We start from the raw sequence: 18,833 nt of genomic DNA on the forward strand, positions 1-18,833 counted from the left end.
AAAACTTAATTTTTGATTAGTAATATGCATTGCTAAGAACTTCATTTGAACAACTTTAAAGATGATTTTCTCAATATTTAGATTTTTTTGCACCCTCAGATTCCAGATTTTCAAATAGTTGTATCTCGTCCAAATATTGTCAGATCCTAACACAACCATACATCAATGGAAAGCTTATTTATTCAGCTTTCAGATGATGCATAAATCTCAATTTCGAAAAATCGACCCTTATGACTGGTTTTATGCTCCGGGGTCACATATAAGAAAAGCATGAAAACCATAGCACACACAAATATTGAGCACAATAGTTCGTTTTGAAGTAGATTGAACTATTTTATTAATACATATAATAGCTGACATGTCTATACACTCTCCATGCGTTGCACTGCAATTCCATGTGATTGTGTCTTACAGTTTGGCCATTATTAGCAGTTACTTTGAAACTAGAAAAGGTTCATTTTGAACAAAGAGTTAGCTGCTGTACTGCAGGTTGCTAAGAAAAGGTAGCTAATTAGTTGAAATGATTGTAGAGGGCAGCACATAACTATATAATCAGAGACATATCTCTCTTGATTTGAGGGCTTTTGAATGAATTAATAATGGTTAGGGTGACAACGTTAAAGGGGAATCGGTTCAACACTGCAGCTGGAATTGCTCTCCAGTTCAAAGCTGATTAAGGTAAGGATCTGTCTCGGCACGTTTAAGAGAAGTCAGACTGAAAGTGACCAAACCTCTCATCAGCAGAAAGAATCAAAAGACTAGACTCAACTTTGCTGAGGAGCATGTTGTGTGGAGAGAGGAGAACTGCTCCAAAGTTCACTTTAGTTATTATTCCTACTCATTTCTGACAGCTGTAACCCTCCAACATTTTAGCTGTAATCTTCTTTCGTGCTGCAGTGGTTGCTGTTCTCTAATTTTAATCAGTGTGTTTTCCACAAAATAAAGGTTTTTGTTGCACTGCTTTTGTGCTCCAGGGTCACATATCTGCTATGTTGCATATCGAGGACTTCAAAGCTTTTAGACACAAAACTCTCATTTTGATTTCTTGTTTTTATTTATTTATTATCATTTTCCTTAGAATGAATACCCTCCTCTGCTGTTGTTCTCTGTTCTCATATTGAGTTGGTCCGCAGGGTCTATGGGACGTCCTCTAACCTCTAGCTCTGTGAAACCACAGGGTAACTCCTGGCTCATGTGGGCACAGACCAGCCCTTCAAGTCCATTTGCATAGGAGGAGGCCACCAGGTGTGGGCCATCGCCAGGGACGGCGCTGTCTTCTACCGGGGCTCTGTGTCTGCCCACAATCCAGCTGGTGAGACCACACAGTCATCCTGATGGAAAGTGTGACCAGTTGACCAAGTGTGCTGCAATATGTAAAATACTGCTTGTTCTGGTTTTCCAATTTGAGACCTTTTTACACTTTGAAAAAGTGATTTTTAAGGTAAAGTTCTGTGTGACTATAAAAAAAGTGTTAAAAATGTAAAGTCAAGTCACCTTTATTTATATAGTGCTTTTAACAATACAGATTGTGTCAAAGCAACTGAACAGCATTAATTAGGAAAATAGTGTGTCAATAATGCAAAATGACAATAGTAAACACTCATTTTTCAGTTAAAGGCAGTTCATCATTGAATTCAGTGATGTCATCATCCAGCTCAGTTCAGTTTAAATAGTATCTTTGCAATCATTTGCAATCAAGGCGACGATATCGCTGGAAATGAAGTGTCCCCAACGAAGCAAGCCAGAGGCGACAGCGGCAAGGAACCAAAACTCCATCGGTGACAGAATGGAGAAAAAACCTTGGGAGAAACCAGGCTCAGTCGGGGGGCCAGTTCTCCTCTGGCCAGACAAAACCAGCAGTTCAATTCCAGGCTGCAGCAAAGTCACATTGTGCAGAGGAATCATCTGGTTCCTGTGGTCTTGTCCCGGTGGTCGTCTGAGACAAGGTCTTTACAGGGGATCTGTATCTGGGGCTCATCTAGTTGTCCTGGTGTCCAAATGTCCAAATAAATTGATATTAGTGTATGCTGGGGGATAAGAACAGCAATGGCTGATAGTACAGTTAAGCGGCTGTATTACAGAAACATTAACTTAGAATCATAAGGCATCTGTTTATTAACCATGTAATAGAACTTAGAATCAAACATTAGAAATAGAATCAAATTCTAATATATTTCTAGCCAGCGAGAATTATTTTCTATATTAAAACTAAAAAAAAAAATAATGGCGTGGCTAACGATGCAAGAGCACTCCTTCTAACAAGATAAAGTGATATAAAAGAGACACTTATCCTGGCTGATATTCAGTACAGTAGCATATTACATATGATATTGTTAAATAAAGAGAAATTATGCAAGTAACAAGTATTAGTCTTTTAAAAATACTTAATACTATTAAAAAAAAAATTGCATTCTTGTTTTCCTAAAAATGCCTATAAAACTGAATAAAACTTTATTAGCTGTGCTAAGTCGTACATGTAGATAAAAGAAAGGCACGCTCATTTTATAGAATGACTCTTTATGATTTCTTTGATTTTTCAGGTGAGTGCTGGTATCACTTACCATCTCCCCCGAAGCAGACGCTCAAACAGGTGTCTGTGGGCAGGACCTCCGTTTATGCTGTGGATGAAAACAGTGAGACAGCTGTTCCCACTCACTTCTTTTTAATTGGGCTCATTTTGAATCAAGCTGTATGGGGAATCACAGGCTCTGAATATCTGTTTTTCCTCATTATGATGTGTGAAGAGAAAGATATAGTAGTATAGTATGCAGTAAACAATATGTCATTGAGAACATTGTAGCGCATGGAAAGCAGATCTCTCTCCAATCAAGTCTGAGGTGTGTGTGTGTGTGTTGCAGGCAATCTGTGGTACAGACAGGGTTTGACACCCAGCTATCCTCAGGGTTCTGCGTTGGAACTCATCTCCAGTAATGTGTGTAAGGTGTCTGTTGGACCACTGGACCAGGTTTGAAACCTTTTACTTCCCGTTAAAGATACTAATGCACTTTTTTTTCTTAAACAGAGAGAGAGAGAAAAAAAGATTGGTTTCACATCTTTAGATACTTTAAAGGGGTCATATGAGTGTTACAAGCTGTTCGTGAATAGATAAGATCCCTAAAGTTGCAAAGACTAAAGTCTCAAACCCAAAGAGATATTCTTTATCAAAGTTAAGACTCGTCCACACCCTCCTAAAACGCCTCATTTAAACACGCCCCCACATGTCTACGTCACTGTGTGGGAAGATTTGCATAACGTAATACACAAAATACTGTTCTTTTTTAGCAACGTCAAATTGACCCCCTTTAAAAGACTTGGTTGGCTAAAAAGGTTTGCTAAATTTTATACCACAATATTGTGGAGTTCTCAATTTCGGTTAGTTGACACATTCCAAGGCTTTTGACTAATTATCCCTTATTGTACAGTTATAAAGTAGGTCAACCCTTGTGAAAACGTCTGCTTAATGTGCACAGGCAGTGTACTTCAAATTTTAAAAGTATATTTAAAAATGAAATTGCTTGCAAATATAACACTTTAGCACTTTATACTTCGTGATGTTAAATTAGTTTTGACAGTTTTACATTTAGTACATTTCAACTCATTGTTTTAATAATCTTTTGTCATGCTTTAAAGAACATTTAATGTGTTATAAAATGAAAATGATACCATTTTAACTGTAGTTTATTTCTTAGCATTACATTAAAGGTTAATATAATTTAAATGTAGTAAATTGCAACTTCATAATTACAAATGTGTAATTTAAAAAAATATTTAAATACATGACATACAAGTTTAATAGAATTTACATTAAAGTATGTTTAGTTTACCATTAGCATATATTTAGTAAGGCCCTATTACAGTACTGAGATTGCATGTTAAAATTACTTACGTTGATCTTATGCAACCAGGGGTTGTTTTTCTTTCTTCTAGACTACCTACCAGATCACTACTATTTCATTTGTGTAAATGAAAAGATATCTGACCTAACAAAAGTATGGTGTACCACAAGGCTCAGTTTTAGGCCCTTTGTTGTTGTCCTTGTATATGCTTCACAGTTCCGTATGCTGGAAGCTATTGTTTCCTCTTTCCACTATTAATTTATCCTGCATTTTTGTTATAGCATTAACCCTTCCTTTACCCACTTTCACTGGGACTCTCTTCGTGAGGTTTACATGCCCAGATACACCCCGTCCAACTACCCATAATGTTTTATTAGGTTTTGTTGCTTTGATGGTTCTGAAAGTGGTTGTAATGTTTCATCTGTCCAGGTTTGGATAATAGCAGATAAACGCCAGGTTATCCATCAGAGCGCTCAGGAACTGTGTGCATTACATGGGACTGGGAGTGAAGCCCATGCAGCCCAAAGGCCTGAGCTGGGACTTTGGCATCGGGGTGAGTTTTTCCACATTGTCTAATGCTGAATTGTGCCATCCTCCGAAAAAAAAAAAGTTTAGAAAGTTAATTGATTTGATTGTCATCCAAACAATTAAAGAAATTGGCCTAGCCTCCAATCATTCTGAAAAAGTCTTTACTCAAGAGTTATTTCTTCAACTAATGCACTAAAACAGGGTGGATGGGAGCACCTGTCTGTGAGAGGGAACTCTATAGAGGCCCAGCGCAGTCCAATGCCCAGCCGGACTCAGAGTCAGGTGAACGGGAATGTTGTGGGCTGCTAAACTCATCATCATCATCACTACCACCTTCATCATGCTTGACTGCACATCCCAGTTTGCTGTTCTTACGCCCTTCCAACCAAATGTGACTTTTTTAATTTATTTTTGATTCCACTTGCCTGAATAACAGACATCACTTTTCTGGGTGTGACTTTTGATTACTGTTTGTGTATGATTTGAATCACCTGATCCACTGATGTCTCTTTGTTTTAAGCATGTTATGTTTTCTTGTTGCCGTATTTGTTTCTGTAATCGGTAGAAGACCATTTTATGTTATTGGTTTCATTATATTATTTAAAGATGATTTTATTTCAATCTGCTTGCATTGTCGGAGACAGTGCTGTAAATGTGGACACAACTTCCCTACTGTGATCTTACAATGCTGGTTTTATTCCAATAAAGATCAATACAGATGTTTCCAATAAAGATGCTAAAAAGCATCAGCTTGTTTTCATTTGTGAATTCAAGATATTCTGTGCCACTAGCGGAACTGCAAAAATAAACCCTACCCTAACTGTTCTTAGACATTCCTCAAACTCTCACCATTGCATGCACCTGTAAATAAAGGCAGTGAAACATGCATGATAAAGAATTAAAACAAGACATAGAAGTTCATTGTCATTTAATTCCATAATAAACGGAGCACTTAATTTTATAAACCATTCCTTCAATGACACTAGGCATGATCATCATCAATATGAAGTAAAAATATCACCATTTTTTAAAATGTACAAGTTATAAGGACATGATGACCTGCATAAATTCCCCATTTATTTCATCAATAATTTGTCTTTTTCGATCACTTCTCACCCGTGACGTCACATTTTAGCTTTAAATTACAAAATCAGTCCTCGTACCTACTCGCATCGTTCCCAATTCAGACAAAATGAAACGATTATATACAGGAGAACAACATGAAGTTACACTTTAAAGATGTGCAAGATTAAGCAAAGTATACTGTAGAATAAAACCAAAGAATTTCCTTTCATAAAATGTCAAGTTGAACTGAAATCAAGTGCTGGTAATACAGATATTCAACAGGTCTAAAACATAGAGATCACTGTACTGAATTACAAGGGGATGTAGAAGCTATGCACCCGATTATTCCAGCGATAACCTCTCCAAATAATCTCTCCCCCAATTATGCAACATCATACCAAAATCAACATTCTTCCAGACGGAACAAAGGAAATATCCAATGATGTTGAACGTTCTGATTGTGAAGTATCACCTCGATTTGATTTCTACTATATACATTAGTTTATCTGTTACTGTCAACCCAAAGAAAAAAGCGTCATGAGCAGCAAGACAGGCAAATATAAATGATTCATACAACCTATGACGATTACCTTTCAGGTCCAATGAATAATACATGTGCACCAAAAAAATGAAGGAAAAAAAAATTTCATTTCCCATCCCTTGAGTGTTTACAAGCTGCTCTTTCATGTTAACACAAGGGAATCAGAAACTTAAAGAGGTTCTTTTGTTTTTCCTTTGAATAGTTTTCCTACTCAATGCTACAAGCAGCCATTGCCTTTGGAAGATCTGCTAGTTGCTAGCTAGTCTCTATGACCGCCAGAGCTTTCATAATTACTTGCTGAACATGTCGTTCAATTTACCGCCAACAATGATGATGAATCTCACAAAAAGTGTCTGGATCACATTTCAATCCAAAATCTAGAGAGAAAAAATTTTATATTTAGCAAAATATCAATGTTAATATCATTACCACAATTCTATCATTCATATTTCAATTCAGTGAAACAAAAACTACCATTATAATACAAACACTTTACAATTTAAATAAGATATCACTCGTTTTCACATTACAGTAATAAGAATTTGTGGGGGAAAATATGCACAACTGTCTTGAAAATAATGCCACTATGAAAAAAAACTTGATTGTGATTCTAAAAATAGGCTTCATTTTCTTTAAAGAAGTTGTTGTTTCTTTTGATTTTGGGGTGAAATATGACCTGGATATGTTCTAGATCCCCTTTGTACTGAATGAAAAAAACTTGCACAGCACAATGTGGGAGGAGAGGGGCTGTGAGGCACTGGTTACTAGCGTCTCATGTCCAAAACCCTTCAGCTGCCCATATCCTGACTTCTACATCTTTTAATACAAAACATCACGTCACTGGAACTATGCGAGTTGTTGCTTGGGAGAAAGTGGATGGTTGTTATCAACGAGTAGTCCAAACACTGTACAAAAATATCTGTGGAGACCCATGTTGCTTCTATTGGACATCTAATCCATTTCACGATCATATAAATAAGCTCGTCACACTAGATTTCACATTAAAAAAAAATCTAATAAAATCCAGTGTGTTAAAATAAAAGGCAAGTATTATACGATTTCAATTGCACAACTGAGTTCGAGTCTATTGGCTCATTAGTGTTGAGTGATAAACTTCAGCTTCATCCTTCTGGCGTAAAATGTGGACACAATGAAGAAATGCATTTTAGCAAAAGAAAACAAGTGAGGCATGGCACTTAGGAAGCGCGTGGAAGTTTCTAAAGCATATGTGAAGCAAGGTTCCTCCAAATTGCACTGATGAAAAACATAGCAAATCATAGTTCATGGAAATCCAGACATCAGCTCAGTCTCTGCAGTCCCCTTCATATCCTCAAATAAATACCAATGCTGCCTGAGAAGCAATCAAAGCCTTCAAATCAAAGACATCCATGACATATCTCCAATATTTATGAGTCTGACAGATTGGTTAATCTTTCTCTCCATCTTCACCGCTTCCTTTGAAAAAAAACGAGAAACAAGATTCAGAAGTTCAGATTCTTGTTTGTCTGTATGTGGATGTTGGTGGTGAACTTACCCCCTTGCTCAATGTCGGAGTCTGTGAGGTGGGTGAGGGAGAAGCTGGCGATGCTGGCTGGGGAGATGGAGAAGCGCGAGTAGTTGGAGGGACTGTTCCAGCTCTGCTCCAGGGTGCGGTTCGCAGGGGGTGGTGAGAAATACTTAGAAGCTGCTGAAGTCCCACCGGGCCTACTGGCAGAATGATCACTGGCTGCCTTTGAAAGGAAATTGGGCCCTGGAGATGAGAAGTCATCATCCCACTCAAATGCACCACCTGGGAAACAAAATCAAAAGGTTTAAATGCATCGATTTCAACCTGAAGCTCACAAGTCACCCGTGGCTCTATGATGACAGCGTGAGGAAAAGTGTAAAAAAAAAAATAAAAATCCGCTTTTTGGTTTTTGAAATGTCATTGGGTTTTTAAATGAAAACATTCTGTACGCGTTAGACTAGAGACTGTTCTTAAATGTAGCTCTTTGGTCTTAGGATAAGTACCACTGGTTCAAAGGGTTCACAGTTAAAATACAGACCAGTGGTTTCCATCCCTGGTCGTGGAGTATCCCCAACACTGCATATTTTCAATGGATCCTTAATTAATAAAGCTTCTTAGTAGAGATTCCAAGACATCCAAGTTGGGGGTGGTTTACACTACACCGTTTTCAACTAAAAATGGAAAACTTATTATGCATGTTGGCCATTCATTTACACAACAGCAGCTTTTTGGGGGCCTGAAAATGCAAACCTTTGAAAACTGGTTTGATAGGGAAAGTTTTTAAAAACTAAACCATTACAGTCTATGTGTAAACTACAAAAATGCTAATTTGTGAAAACAGTTAAAAATCTTGCAGATACCCTGAATATGCATGCTCATGATGTCAATGTAAGACTTTTTAAGAACTTTTTTAAGAACTGCAGAAATAAAATTAATACCATATGAGCAGGGTAGGGCTATGTCTATGGTAACATATTAAACCATATAAATATTTATTTAGAACAAATAAATATATTTTATATTGTTTAGATTATTATCATGCATTAGCATTAGATTCCTGTCGATCCACCAGTTCAATGTGTGTTTGCTGCGTAAAAATATTGGTCGATTTTTACATTGGTCTGAACAAAAACAGCAGACGGGCTTATTGAAAATGCACATTCATTCTCTGCCAGTAGGTGGAGCTTTTGAAATGGCAGAAATATAACTGTTTCCCTGGCAACGGCTGTACAAAAAGCAGTGCATTATACATAGGCTAAAATGATATGAAAATGCCATCGATACTTTTCTGAAGGCAGTCAGTTCCCTCCAGATACACATTCATATAAAAACACCCGCGTGTTTTGAATTTGAAACGAGCAGGCCTTAAGTTTAATCATCACATTACGCAATATCGCATTTTTTGTCTTTCTGTCCCCAATTTAAGACTCTTGAAACCATAATTAAGACATTTCTTATAACATTTAACATTTTCTATGGCCTTACATTTTATACAACTAAATTTAAGGACTCGCGGAAACCCTGGTAAGCATGTGCGCAGGTGTGTAGTGTTTCTTTACCAAGTGACATCACCAACTACAAGCCTGTCGTTTTGTATATTTGTTGACAACATTGTCATCTGTACGCAAAATTTTTCAAAAATGCAAAGGAAAAACGTTTCCGTTTTTATTACAATCGTTGTCGTGTAAACATAACCATAGACTGTCAAGAAAAAAATTAGCACAGCCGTTACCTTCTTCATCGGTGGAGCTCTCAGAGTTGGTAAATCTATTAAGGTAGCTGGAGGAGGCCACTGGACTGCTGAAATCAGACAATTGACTACTGGGGTCAAGAGTATGCTCACCAAGTTCCTTTGTTGGGGTTTCCTATTTGGTTGAAAAAACAGGCAATCAGGCATAGAAAAAGCCTCTTAAAAAAACAATCAAGCTGTATTAAAACATTAGTAAGAACGAAAGGAAAACATCAGACCTGGTCAAAAAGGTAGACGGTGACATCATCAAAGAATGACACTCCGCGTCTATTATCTCCATTGCTGCCCTCTTCTAATGTTGCTTTAGCAGTCTGAAGGGATTTGGGTTTCAGCAGGCCTTTGAGGTTGAGGGAGCTGCTGTCGTCTGAGATGATAACAGGTACTGGGTGCATAACATCATCCTCACTGCACTCAGAGCTAGAGCTGTGTAATCGGTAGGCACGCATATCCTCATCTGACTCATCACTGTTCTCATCTTCTTCATCAGCATCCATCCCATCCTCGGTGCCGTATTCCAGTGAAGATCCATCAAGCTTGCCTAAGTATCTCCCCTCCATATCTGGCTTCTTCTTCTTAGTTACCTCCCCAGCATACGTTCTTGTTAGTTTTGCATGGACCATGACGTCTGTTGAGGGCTGCATGGAGGTAGTGGATTTTGCTGCATGTTCCGGGGCTGCATGGGGATGAGTTTGGTCTGAGTCATCAACAGTCAATGGTTTTTCCTGGCTCCAATCTTCCTCAGTGGTTAGAACCAACTCAGGAAGAACAGCCTGGACATCACCAGATTCTGGGGAAGTCTCGGACACCGAATGCTCCTCAACAGCTTCGGTTCCTTGACTTTCGTCAGCTTCTCGATTACTCTGGAGCCAAAATGAAGCATCTCCAGGGCCGCTTCCACTGATGTCATCACTCTTCTTATCTAGTTCCTCATTGTCTGAGAAGTAAGCAGAGTCTCGGTAGTTTCCACCTAAGGGAACTTCAACAGGTTCTTGTTGGTGATCAACTCTACCACCATTCACCTGAACATCAGGTACAGTGTCCACCTCAAAAATGATCATTTCTGGTGGAACCAGTGCCGCAGGCTCCTCGGCACTTCCCATCTCCTTCTCTTCGGAGGAATCCCTCAAGCTTGTTTGAGAGTTCCACTCAGGTGACTCCAGGTTTTCTGTTTCATACCCACTGTCAGCTGCTTTGTACGGGGGTTGAAGCTTATTAACAGGGGTTTCCAATGACTGTCCATGCACCACATCCTTATACACGTCCAAAGAATCTAATGAATCTGGCGTTTCAGCCGAATTCTCAATGGTTGGAAGAGTGGAAGAGGTGCTATCATCAAGAAGGCTGTCCTGACTTATTTGGTCAAGACAGACATCTGAAACCAACAGTGAGGACATGTCCTGAGTTTCAAGGTTGTCCAATAAAGTTTCTTGATCTTGATCGATGGCTTCTGATGGTGGAATATCGTTGACCGCTTTCTTGTCCAGCTCCATTATATCACTCATTGAGTCACTACTTGTTAGAGCTTCAGTGAAGCCACCTTCTGTACACTCACCAGCAGGAGAAGTAGTAAAGCTAAGCTCAGCTGCATCGCTGATTCCTCGATACTGCCCATTCTCCTTTGAGGCTTCAAAGCATTCTTCAAGGCTGGGGGGTTTGGCATCTATGCACATATGCTGTGTATCTGTAGTGGCACTTTCAAGGGACTGATGACTATCAGATGGACTGTCAACAATGACCTCAACACTCTCAGAGGTAGAATCAGAAGAGGAGTAATTCCCAGATTTTGGGGAACGCAAAGAGCCATTTGTGTCTGGCAGGTGGTTGCTACAGGTTTGTCCTGTTACTAATATATCAAAAGGCACCATTGTTTCGTTTCCTTTCAAAGGCGACAGAAAATCATCTAAAATCGGGCTGACTAAGTCCAAGAGTTCATCCTTAAGCTGTGCAGAATTCCCGGCTGATTTCAAAGACTCACCTGTGAGGTTTACACTATCTGAGACATCAGTCTCAGTGACGGAGCTCATGGTCTCCTGGATATTTTTTGATTCAAACTGTGACTTGTCCTTCAATAGGGTGTTATCTTTAAGAAACAAGAAGTTTTCAGTCAGTTTCTCAGTGTTAAGAAGCTTCATTACATCTGAGCTCTCCTGATCAGAGATCTCCAGATGAATGGCTTCTGGTCCGACCCCTAAAAAAGACTTCTGAAAACTGTCACTTGACTCTTTCCCATTGGCTCCACCATCAGAATCCCTCTTCGGTACATTCATCTCTGGGAGCTCCATAAAACCTCCCGTGAATGAATGAGAATCTTCCAGTTTTGCATCACCCTCACTGAAGATGTTAGTATGGTAAGGGCTCTCATGTTCACTTGAGGACCATATGTGGCTGTCCTGAAGGAACGAGTCTTTTGAGTCAATGCTCTGATGGAAGAAATCAGCATCTGCACTGGATTCATCCAATCGGACATCCTGTAAGACTACATACTGATGCTGCTCTGAAGCATTGGTACCTTCAGCACCCTGACTTTCCCCCATCCCAATATCGCTCTCATCTAGCTCCTCCAACTTAATAAAGTAGTCATTTCCAGATGATGCTTTATGTGCATCAAACACTGGCAAGGTTTCCGGGACTCTGCCATTTTCTGCTTGCGCTACAGTGTCAGGGAAATTAGCCTGAATATCTTGCCGTGGCACTGGAAAGAACATACTGTGGTAATTCAAAGTAGTGTCCATTGCAGAGCGATTGTGGCTGTCATAGTGGTCATGCTTGGCTGCCTCCCACACATATTCAAAACTCAGCCCGCGACTCGTTTCGGTGACTGTGAGCACCTCGTCTGGTTCTCGGCCGTCATCAAACTGCTCCAGGATGGGGAAGGAGGAATGACTGACAGTGGCTTGACGAGTGGTGGGATTGGGTTTGAGAGAGCTCCAGCGCTGCTCGAAGTCATCCTCCACATCTTTCTGACCCTGCATACGGAGGTAAGTGAGCAGGCGATGGACCTCTTCAGCAGTGGCCCTCTTGTCTGCAGGCAGCCAACAAAACTGTAGAACCTCATACCTGTAGACCGAAGCATGGCGTTAAAAAGTTCCAACAGAGAAACTGATCTTGTTTATAAAAACAGACGCATCTGTGAAGAACTAACCATCTTTCGGAGTATGGCAAGTCCAACTGTGGCTTGAGAAGTCTGACTTGTTGATCCTTGAGCACATGGTGGAGCACTTCTCTATCTGACAGGTGAGGATACGGCTGCTTTGCACCTTCAAACAGCTCCCACAATGTCACACCCAGTGCCCTGAAAAACAAAAATCTTGTTCTGTTATGAACATGTAATGTTAAATTATATTAGCTCTAAATCTAGTCAACTGTCAATTGTCTAAAAAATAAGACTTCAATACAAATCCAATATTTATAATTAACATCAACATAAAAAGGGGTATGTCTGTAATAAGACCACCTAATAAGTTTATGAAAGAGCTGGTTGACATTCAAGCCATCATTTGGTCAGTCTAAGTGATTCACAGATCAAAGATCAAAGACCTTTAAATTTACGACCCTGCACAAGTGCAGTGGGAGCTCACTTTCAGAGGGCTCTGATCTGGATTGCTGTGAGACAGCATAACATTACTACCGTTGTTTACCTTTTCTCTTTACACATTTATTTGTTTTTTACTTCAAAAGACACAAGACTGGAAAAGTGCATCCTGTTAAACAACTTAATGTAGGGTAACTATCATTTTGAGTTACCTACCAAACATTGCTGGGTTTAGTCTGTTCTGATGTGATCACACCCCCATGCAGCTCACCAATCAGCTCAGGGGCAAGCCAGCGCAGTGCCACACATTGGTCGTCCTCTGTGGTGATGTAATCCTCCTGCAAGGACAAAGAAACAACACACACACACACACACATACATGTATATATACTGTATATGAAGAGTTCATTTGCAAAAACCGATAAATGCCACTTAAAAAAAAAATTAGCTGATTGCCGTGCATTATTCTCCACATGTAGCGCGATCTAAACCCTAAACACGTTTTGTCAAAAAAGCTGGTTTTGTCCACTTTCAAGGCATCACGAGTTCACGTTTCACTGCAGAAGCCGACAAGCACCCTTGTTATTTTTGAACAGAAGCCGATAAGTCCATTTCAGCGAATCAGCACGCTGTATTCAGGTCAGGTGACAAGGCTACTTTCACTTTGAAAAGACGTGCTAGCTGAGAGGAGTTTCGTCAAAGCTGACAAAGTGATCGAGGATGGATAATTTCGACGAACTTGATGAACCTGTGATATCTTCTTCAGGGCGAAAAAGGAAAATAAAAGCTGAAATTTCAATGAACTTTAATTTTGTAAATTACCTGTATTTGTTTAAGCTATTATGACTTAATCAAAACAACCCAACTGCAGTTTGATTGATATTACTTATCAGTTATCGGTTTTTGCAAATGAACTTTTCATATATTATTGCAATAAAAATTTTATATATAAAAAATTTTTTATAATCATGCCTTTTCAAGCTTTACCTTAAAACTCGAAGGGCCAATGCCATAATCTCCTACTTTGACAGTCAGGTCTGTTGTGAGATAGCAGTTCCTCAAAGCCAAATCACTGTGAAGGAAGACAGAAGCATGCCTTTGAAAAACACATTCACATGTAAATTGGTTCTCTCATAGTGTGATGTATCAACTATACTGTCTACATTACCAGCATTAAAAAAATATTTATCCTATTAAAGTTGTGATGGTTTAAATGAAGCATTTAACTTATAAGGTCAATTTATGAATGGATCATTCACAAAATCAATAACATGCATTTAGGAAATAGACATTTTAGCTTAACACTTTCCATGTTTATAAGGGATCCGGGTCTGTAAATTTTACCCATGTGTGATTTGAGTTGGTCCTAATTTTTATTATAAATTTAGAAAAATTACATATAAACCTATTATAGAAGCATGATTACTACATGAAACACAAATACATGAGAATGTACGGTTAGTGATTGGGACCCAATGCCACAAGATTCAACAAATGGCACGTCAAATTTTACATGAAAGCCTGAGATCCAGATTAATTTTTTTTCTAATCTTATTTACAACTAGCCTAAATCATGACTCCTAACTAAAATATGATTTGCAAGCCATCGTCTTCTTAAAATTTGAGCTAATGACCAGATACAAACCCACCGCAAAGATGTCATTGTCTCTATCCACTGTGTGTCCAATTAGTATAATAATAGTGAAGACAGGTGTTCCTCAAGGATCAATTTTGGGGCCAATTTTATTTTCTATCTATATAAATTAACTTGGTAAAGGAGTTGAGCCAGCAAATGTACACTTTTATGCAGATGATACTAATCATCTACACTATGGCTCCATCTTTAAAAGTGGCAATGGACTCTTTACAGAATGCTTTTAATTCATTTCAGATTTCTCTTGGTAACTTAAAATTAGTGTTGAATGCTAAAAAAAATAATACATGATTTTTACACAGGTTGTCATTAAATGATTTTATGATTCAAACTTTAAATGGTACACATTAAAAGGGTTGCATCTTACAAATATCTTGGTATCTGGCTCGATGATAAGCTGACTTACAGTTCTCATATCGATAGTCTTTTAAAGAAATTGAGACCAACGTTAGGTTTTTATTTTTGTTTAAAAAAATGTTTCTCCTTTGTTGCTCGTAAACGTTTAGTAGAAAGTACTCTTCTATCAGTATTGGACTATGGTGATATAATTTATATGCATGCATCTCTGAATGTTTAGAAAAAATTGGATGTAGTTTATCATTCTGCTTTATGATTTGTTACTGGTACAAGTGTCCGCACACATCACTGTAATTTATGTGAAATGACAAATTGGACTTCATTGTGCTTAAGAAAAAAAAAACATATGTAAATTTTTATTTTAAAAGCTTTAGTGGGTAAATTACCACGGTATATATCTAATTTGTTGACATACTGCACAAATATTTATAATACCAGATCAACAGATAAACTCTTTTCATACAGAGATAGGTCGTTCTGCATTTTCTAATTATGCTCCGTATGTATGGAATGAACTTCAAGGTACATTACATATGGAATCTCTACCATCTCTTGCTATGTTTAAAAATATTTTAAAGTCTGTTTATATAGAACAGTGTACATGTTTTAATACATGGCTAGGATTTGTATTGTTTTTAGAAAATTGTGTTTTATGTTTGTTCATTGTGTGGTGATGTGTATTTTTTTTTTTTGTAAATGTGTCCTTGCTGTCTATCTTGACCAGGACTCCCTGGTAGAAGAGATATTGTATCTCAATGGGACCTTCCTGGTTAAATAAGTAAATAGATAAATAAAAATATTGTTCTCAATATGCCCACTGAGGCAATAAGTGGGACAGGAGGACATAAGGTGTCTCATTCAGTCTGAGCTCTTGAACATGCCAGCTCTGATTTCAGCTTTGCCCATCTTTTCTGAGCAGTGTCTCTGTTACACCCTCTCTTGTGAAACCGCTGACACTAGCTGCGTGCTCACACAGCACAGGGCTACTGTCATGCTCACTGAAACCACCACAAGATAAATGACATATTTTAGATGCTACACTCTGGCCTTGGCAAAAGGGGCAAATACAGTACTGTTGGCTGGTCACTGAGAAGCGGAGCTGTGCATTTGGCAATACATGGAAAATTCACAGGGTTATTATACTTAACTAAAGCTAAAACCATTAAAAAACATTTCCGTTACTTAAAATAAATGTTAACTTTTTTTTTTTATTCAGCTAGTTGCCAAAGCAACATTTCTCATCTATATTAAAATAACTAAAACTAAATAAACCAATAAATAAAAATTAATTAATTCTATACAGACATACTTAAAAAAATAAAACTAATAGAAAGGCAAAAACACACAACAAAATTACTCAAATTAACAAAAACTTTAAAATCTAATTCAAAATACCAACAAAAACTATAATAGTACATAAAGTAGATACTATTGTAACATTGATACTAAAATAACACCGGTGAAGACAAGCAAAAAACAATGGGAACTGCTGCACTGTGCATTTAATCAAGAAAAAGCTAAATCTGTATGCTTAAAAAATATATATATATATATATATATGAAGCCACAAGCACAAATCAAGGTCCAAGCACAATGGAAAACGGGAGAAAATGTCCAACTTTGACACAAGAACACCGTTATTATCTAATGGTTAAGACAATATTTTAGATGTAGCATCTCCTGTGTGTGTGAGAGAGTGCTCAGAAAGCCAATATCCATGTCCCTAAGTTTTGGATCCACAGCACTGATTTTTATTTATTGATTTTTTTGACATGTTTATTTAACATTGATTTGTTTTTGTTTTTTTAAACAAATCAGAAAACTGAATTGGAATATGGGAGGGGCTAATTGTTCCAGCTAATAAAGTTCTGGAGTTATTAGTGAAACGGTCCTATTTTAGTGCCACCTGGTGTTGAGTGGGTGTCTGTGCACTTGCCTGAGTAGAGGGTCACAGTGATTTGGGGTCATTCTACCAAGAGTATGTACTGTTTTGATGCATTAGGGCAGAAAATCATAAAAATAAGAAAATCTTACCAAAGACAAAAGGGTTCTCCTCTGATGCTCAGACCCCACAAATTGAGCAATGAGGGTTCAGCAGCCCTTTAGGCACATGAGCAATCTAAAAAAGCTGCACTTGCACATGCAATCTGCTGAAAAGGCTCTTTGGTGTTCGTGCCATTCAAGACAACTAAACTAGCTCATGCAGATGCCCACAGTGGGAGTGTCAAACAGCGTTTTGCAGTAAATCAACTCTGAAACCAAAAATCCAGGAGCCCGAGTATTTTCATGACCTCCATGCCTCCTTTGGAGTTGCAGGCCAGATAACCCCGCCCACCCCCTGTGCCCCATCCGGGGGGATCCTCTTACACTCAAAGCGCAGAATCATCATATCCCAGCAGCGGTGGTCTGCCAACACCCCATAATCCAGGGGAGCTGTGCAATCGGACACCTTTCAGCGTATTCTGAGCATGCGTGAGGGTACAGACGCGCTCGGCATGGCAAGACACCCTAGATAACCCAGCCTTCCTCCAGAAGACTGGAAGGGGAAGAATGAAAGTGCAACATTGCCTTTCACAGTGCTGTGGCCTTTTTTGGAAAAAGACGCCAGCCAGAGCAGAGGAGGAAAGGCTGGACAAAACACACACACGTGCAGCTGCAACGGTCGCATTCAGATCGATGCCATGAGTTGCTGGTGTGATGTTTGCATAAAGGTTAAGCATCGTCAAACCAATGAGAAATGAAATGGAAATGTAATGTATGTGCATCTTTAAGATGTAAATTGAAGTGAAGGTGATATTTGCATGGTTAACCTGTGCAGGAAGTTGTGTTTATGCATATGAGTGACCCCAGCGGCGATCTCACAGGCCATTTTCTGCAGCTGTAGCAGTTCTCCATTCCTGTACAGCCATTCATGCTGAGAAATGTAACTCTTCAGGTCCCCCTGCACACCAAAACACAAACACAAGGGCAAGAGTTACAGGACATTCATGGCACACTGAATCACATTTAACGACCACAGAACCAAACAATTTGCTGAATATAAGCATCTTGGGAAGTAGATATCACAGCACTTAGATTGAAATGATCAAGTTTGTTTGAGGGTACATCAATCCTGCAAAAATTTTTCAGCCTGTACATATAACAGCCAGTGTGTGAAAGGTAAATTGCGGTGGCAGCCACAGAGGGGCAGTATTCTCTCTCTGTACAGATGCTGTACTGCTGCACGGGTAACTCGACCAAATAAGGGAAAGGTGGTTTAATAGAGACTAATATATGCTGTGTCACGGTAATTTAAAAATAAAAAGCAGCAGTAAGACAGTGCTGGCAAATCAGGGCTGTTCAGCTGTGTTGGGTTTCTGGGTCAAAGTCTACAGCCCAGTTTAGCTCTGGGAGAAAAGTGCATTTTATTATATCACACCAATCACACCATATTGCAGAAAAAATACATGTCCTGTATGCTTCATGCTGCTAATGGTGTTTTTAAAAAATCTAAAAAATCATAATGGAAAAACACATTTGATTTATTGATAAAATTGTTAAATAAAACGGCGCACTCAGCCTCAACCCATAATATATTAATTAGTCAGATGAATCGTGATCGTTTCCACAATTTTAAGTCTACTCGCTCAACGACTGAGTATTATTACGCAAGTCGCAGAGGATGTAGACATTGGTCTCGAGAGGATCCTGATATCTCAGACTCCTAGCGACACAGCGCAAAGTACTCCCTTTGGAATGCTGCAGGAGAAAGAGCGTTAAAGGGGTCCTATTATGCTCTTTTACAAAGTCTTGATTTTGTTTTGGGGATGTACTAGAACAGGCTCTCATACTAGGTTGTTCGAAAAACACATTATTTTTCACATATTTTACATTATTACAACACCTCTCTCCCCAGTCTGGCATGAACGGCTCGAATAGTTCCTGTATCAAATGAAGGCCCGCCTTCTGAAATACGAAATGTGCTGTGATTGGTTAGCTGGGCCAGTGTGTGTTGTGATTGGTTAGCTGGGCCAGTGTGTGCTGTGATTGGTTAGCTGGGCCGCCTGGTCAGGAAATGTCATGC

General features: G+C 38.8%; 1 protein-coding gene and 1 pseudogene across 4 annotated transcripts in view; one reads left to right on the top strand and one right to left on the bottom strand.

Moving 5' to 3' along the window:
- LOC107713943 (tectonin beta-propeller repeat-containing protein 1-like) overlaps nucleotides 1–4,741 on the top strand; it is a 24,723-nt pseudogene extending 19,982 nt beyond the window's left edge.
- A 517-nt stretch (nucleotides 4,742–5,258) lies between these two features.
- The window catches only part of LOC107713956 (serine/threonine-protein kinase LMTK2-like), a 41,427-nt gene continuing 27,852 nt past the window's right edge, over nucleotides 5,259–18,833 (bottom strand). For 3 of the 4 annotated variants that reach the window (XM_016519625.1, XM_016519624.1, XM_016519623.1), the window contains exons 8-14: nucleotides 13,747–13,831; nucleotides 12,976–13,097; nucleotides 12,370–12,519; nucleotides 9,446–12,284; nucleotides 9,210–9,342; nucleotides 7,505–7,759; nucleotides 5,259–7,425 (exon numbers count right to left, since the gene is read on the bottom strand). In XM_016519625.1, the coding sequence (XP_016375111.1) occupies nucleotides 7,397–7,425; nucleotides 7,505–7,759; nucleotides 9,210–9,342; nucleotides 9,446–12,284; nucleotides 12,370–12,519; nucleotides 12,976–13,097; nucleotides 13,747–13,831 (3,613 nt within the window). In that variant the 3' untranslated portion in view covers nucleotides 5,259–7,396. Of the gene's footprint in view, nucleotides 7,426–7,504; nucleotides 7,760–9,209; nucleotides 9,343–9,445; nucleotides 12,285–12,369; nucleotides 12,520–12,975; nucleotides 13,098–13,746; nucleotides 13,832–17,580; nucleotides 17,715–18,833 lie in introns of those variants that run through there. The other variant, XM_016519627.1, reaches the window with a different exon arrangement.

Source organism: Sinocyclocheilus rhinocerous, unplaced genomic scaffold, assembly GCF_001515625.1.
Source record: "Sinocyclocheilus rhinocerous isolate Xijiao unplaced genomic scaffold, SAMN03320098_v1.1 scaffold1140, whole genome shotgun sequence".
NCBI classification, from domain to species: domain Eukaryota; kingdom Metazoa; phylum Chordata; class Actinopteri; order Cypriniformes; family Cyprinidae; genus Sinocyclocheilus; species Sinocyclocheilus rhinocerous.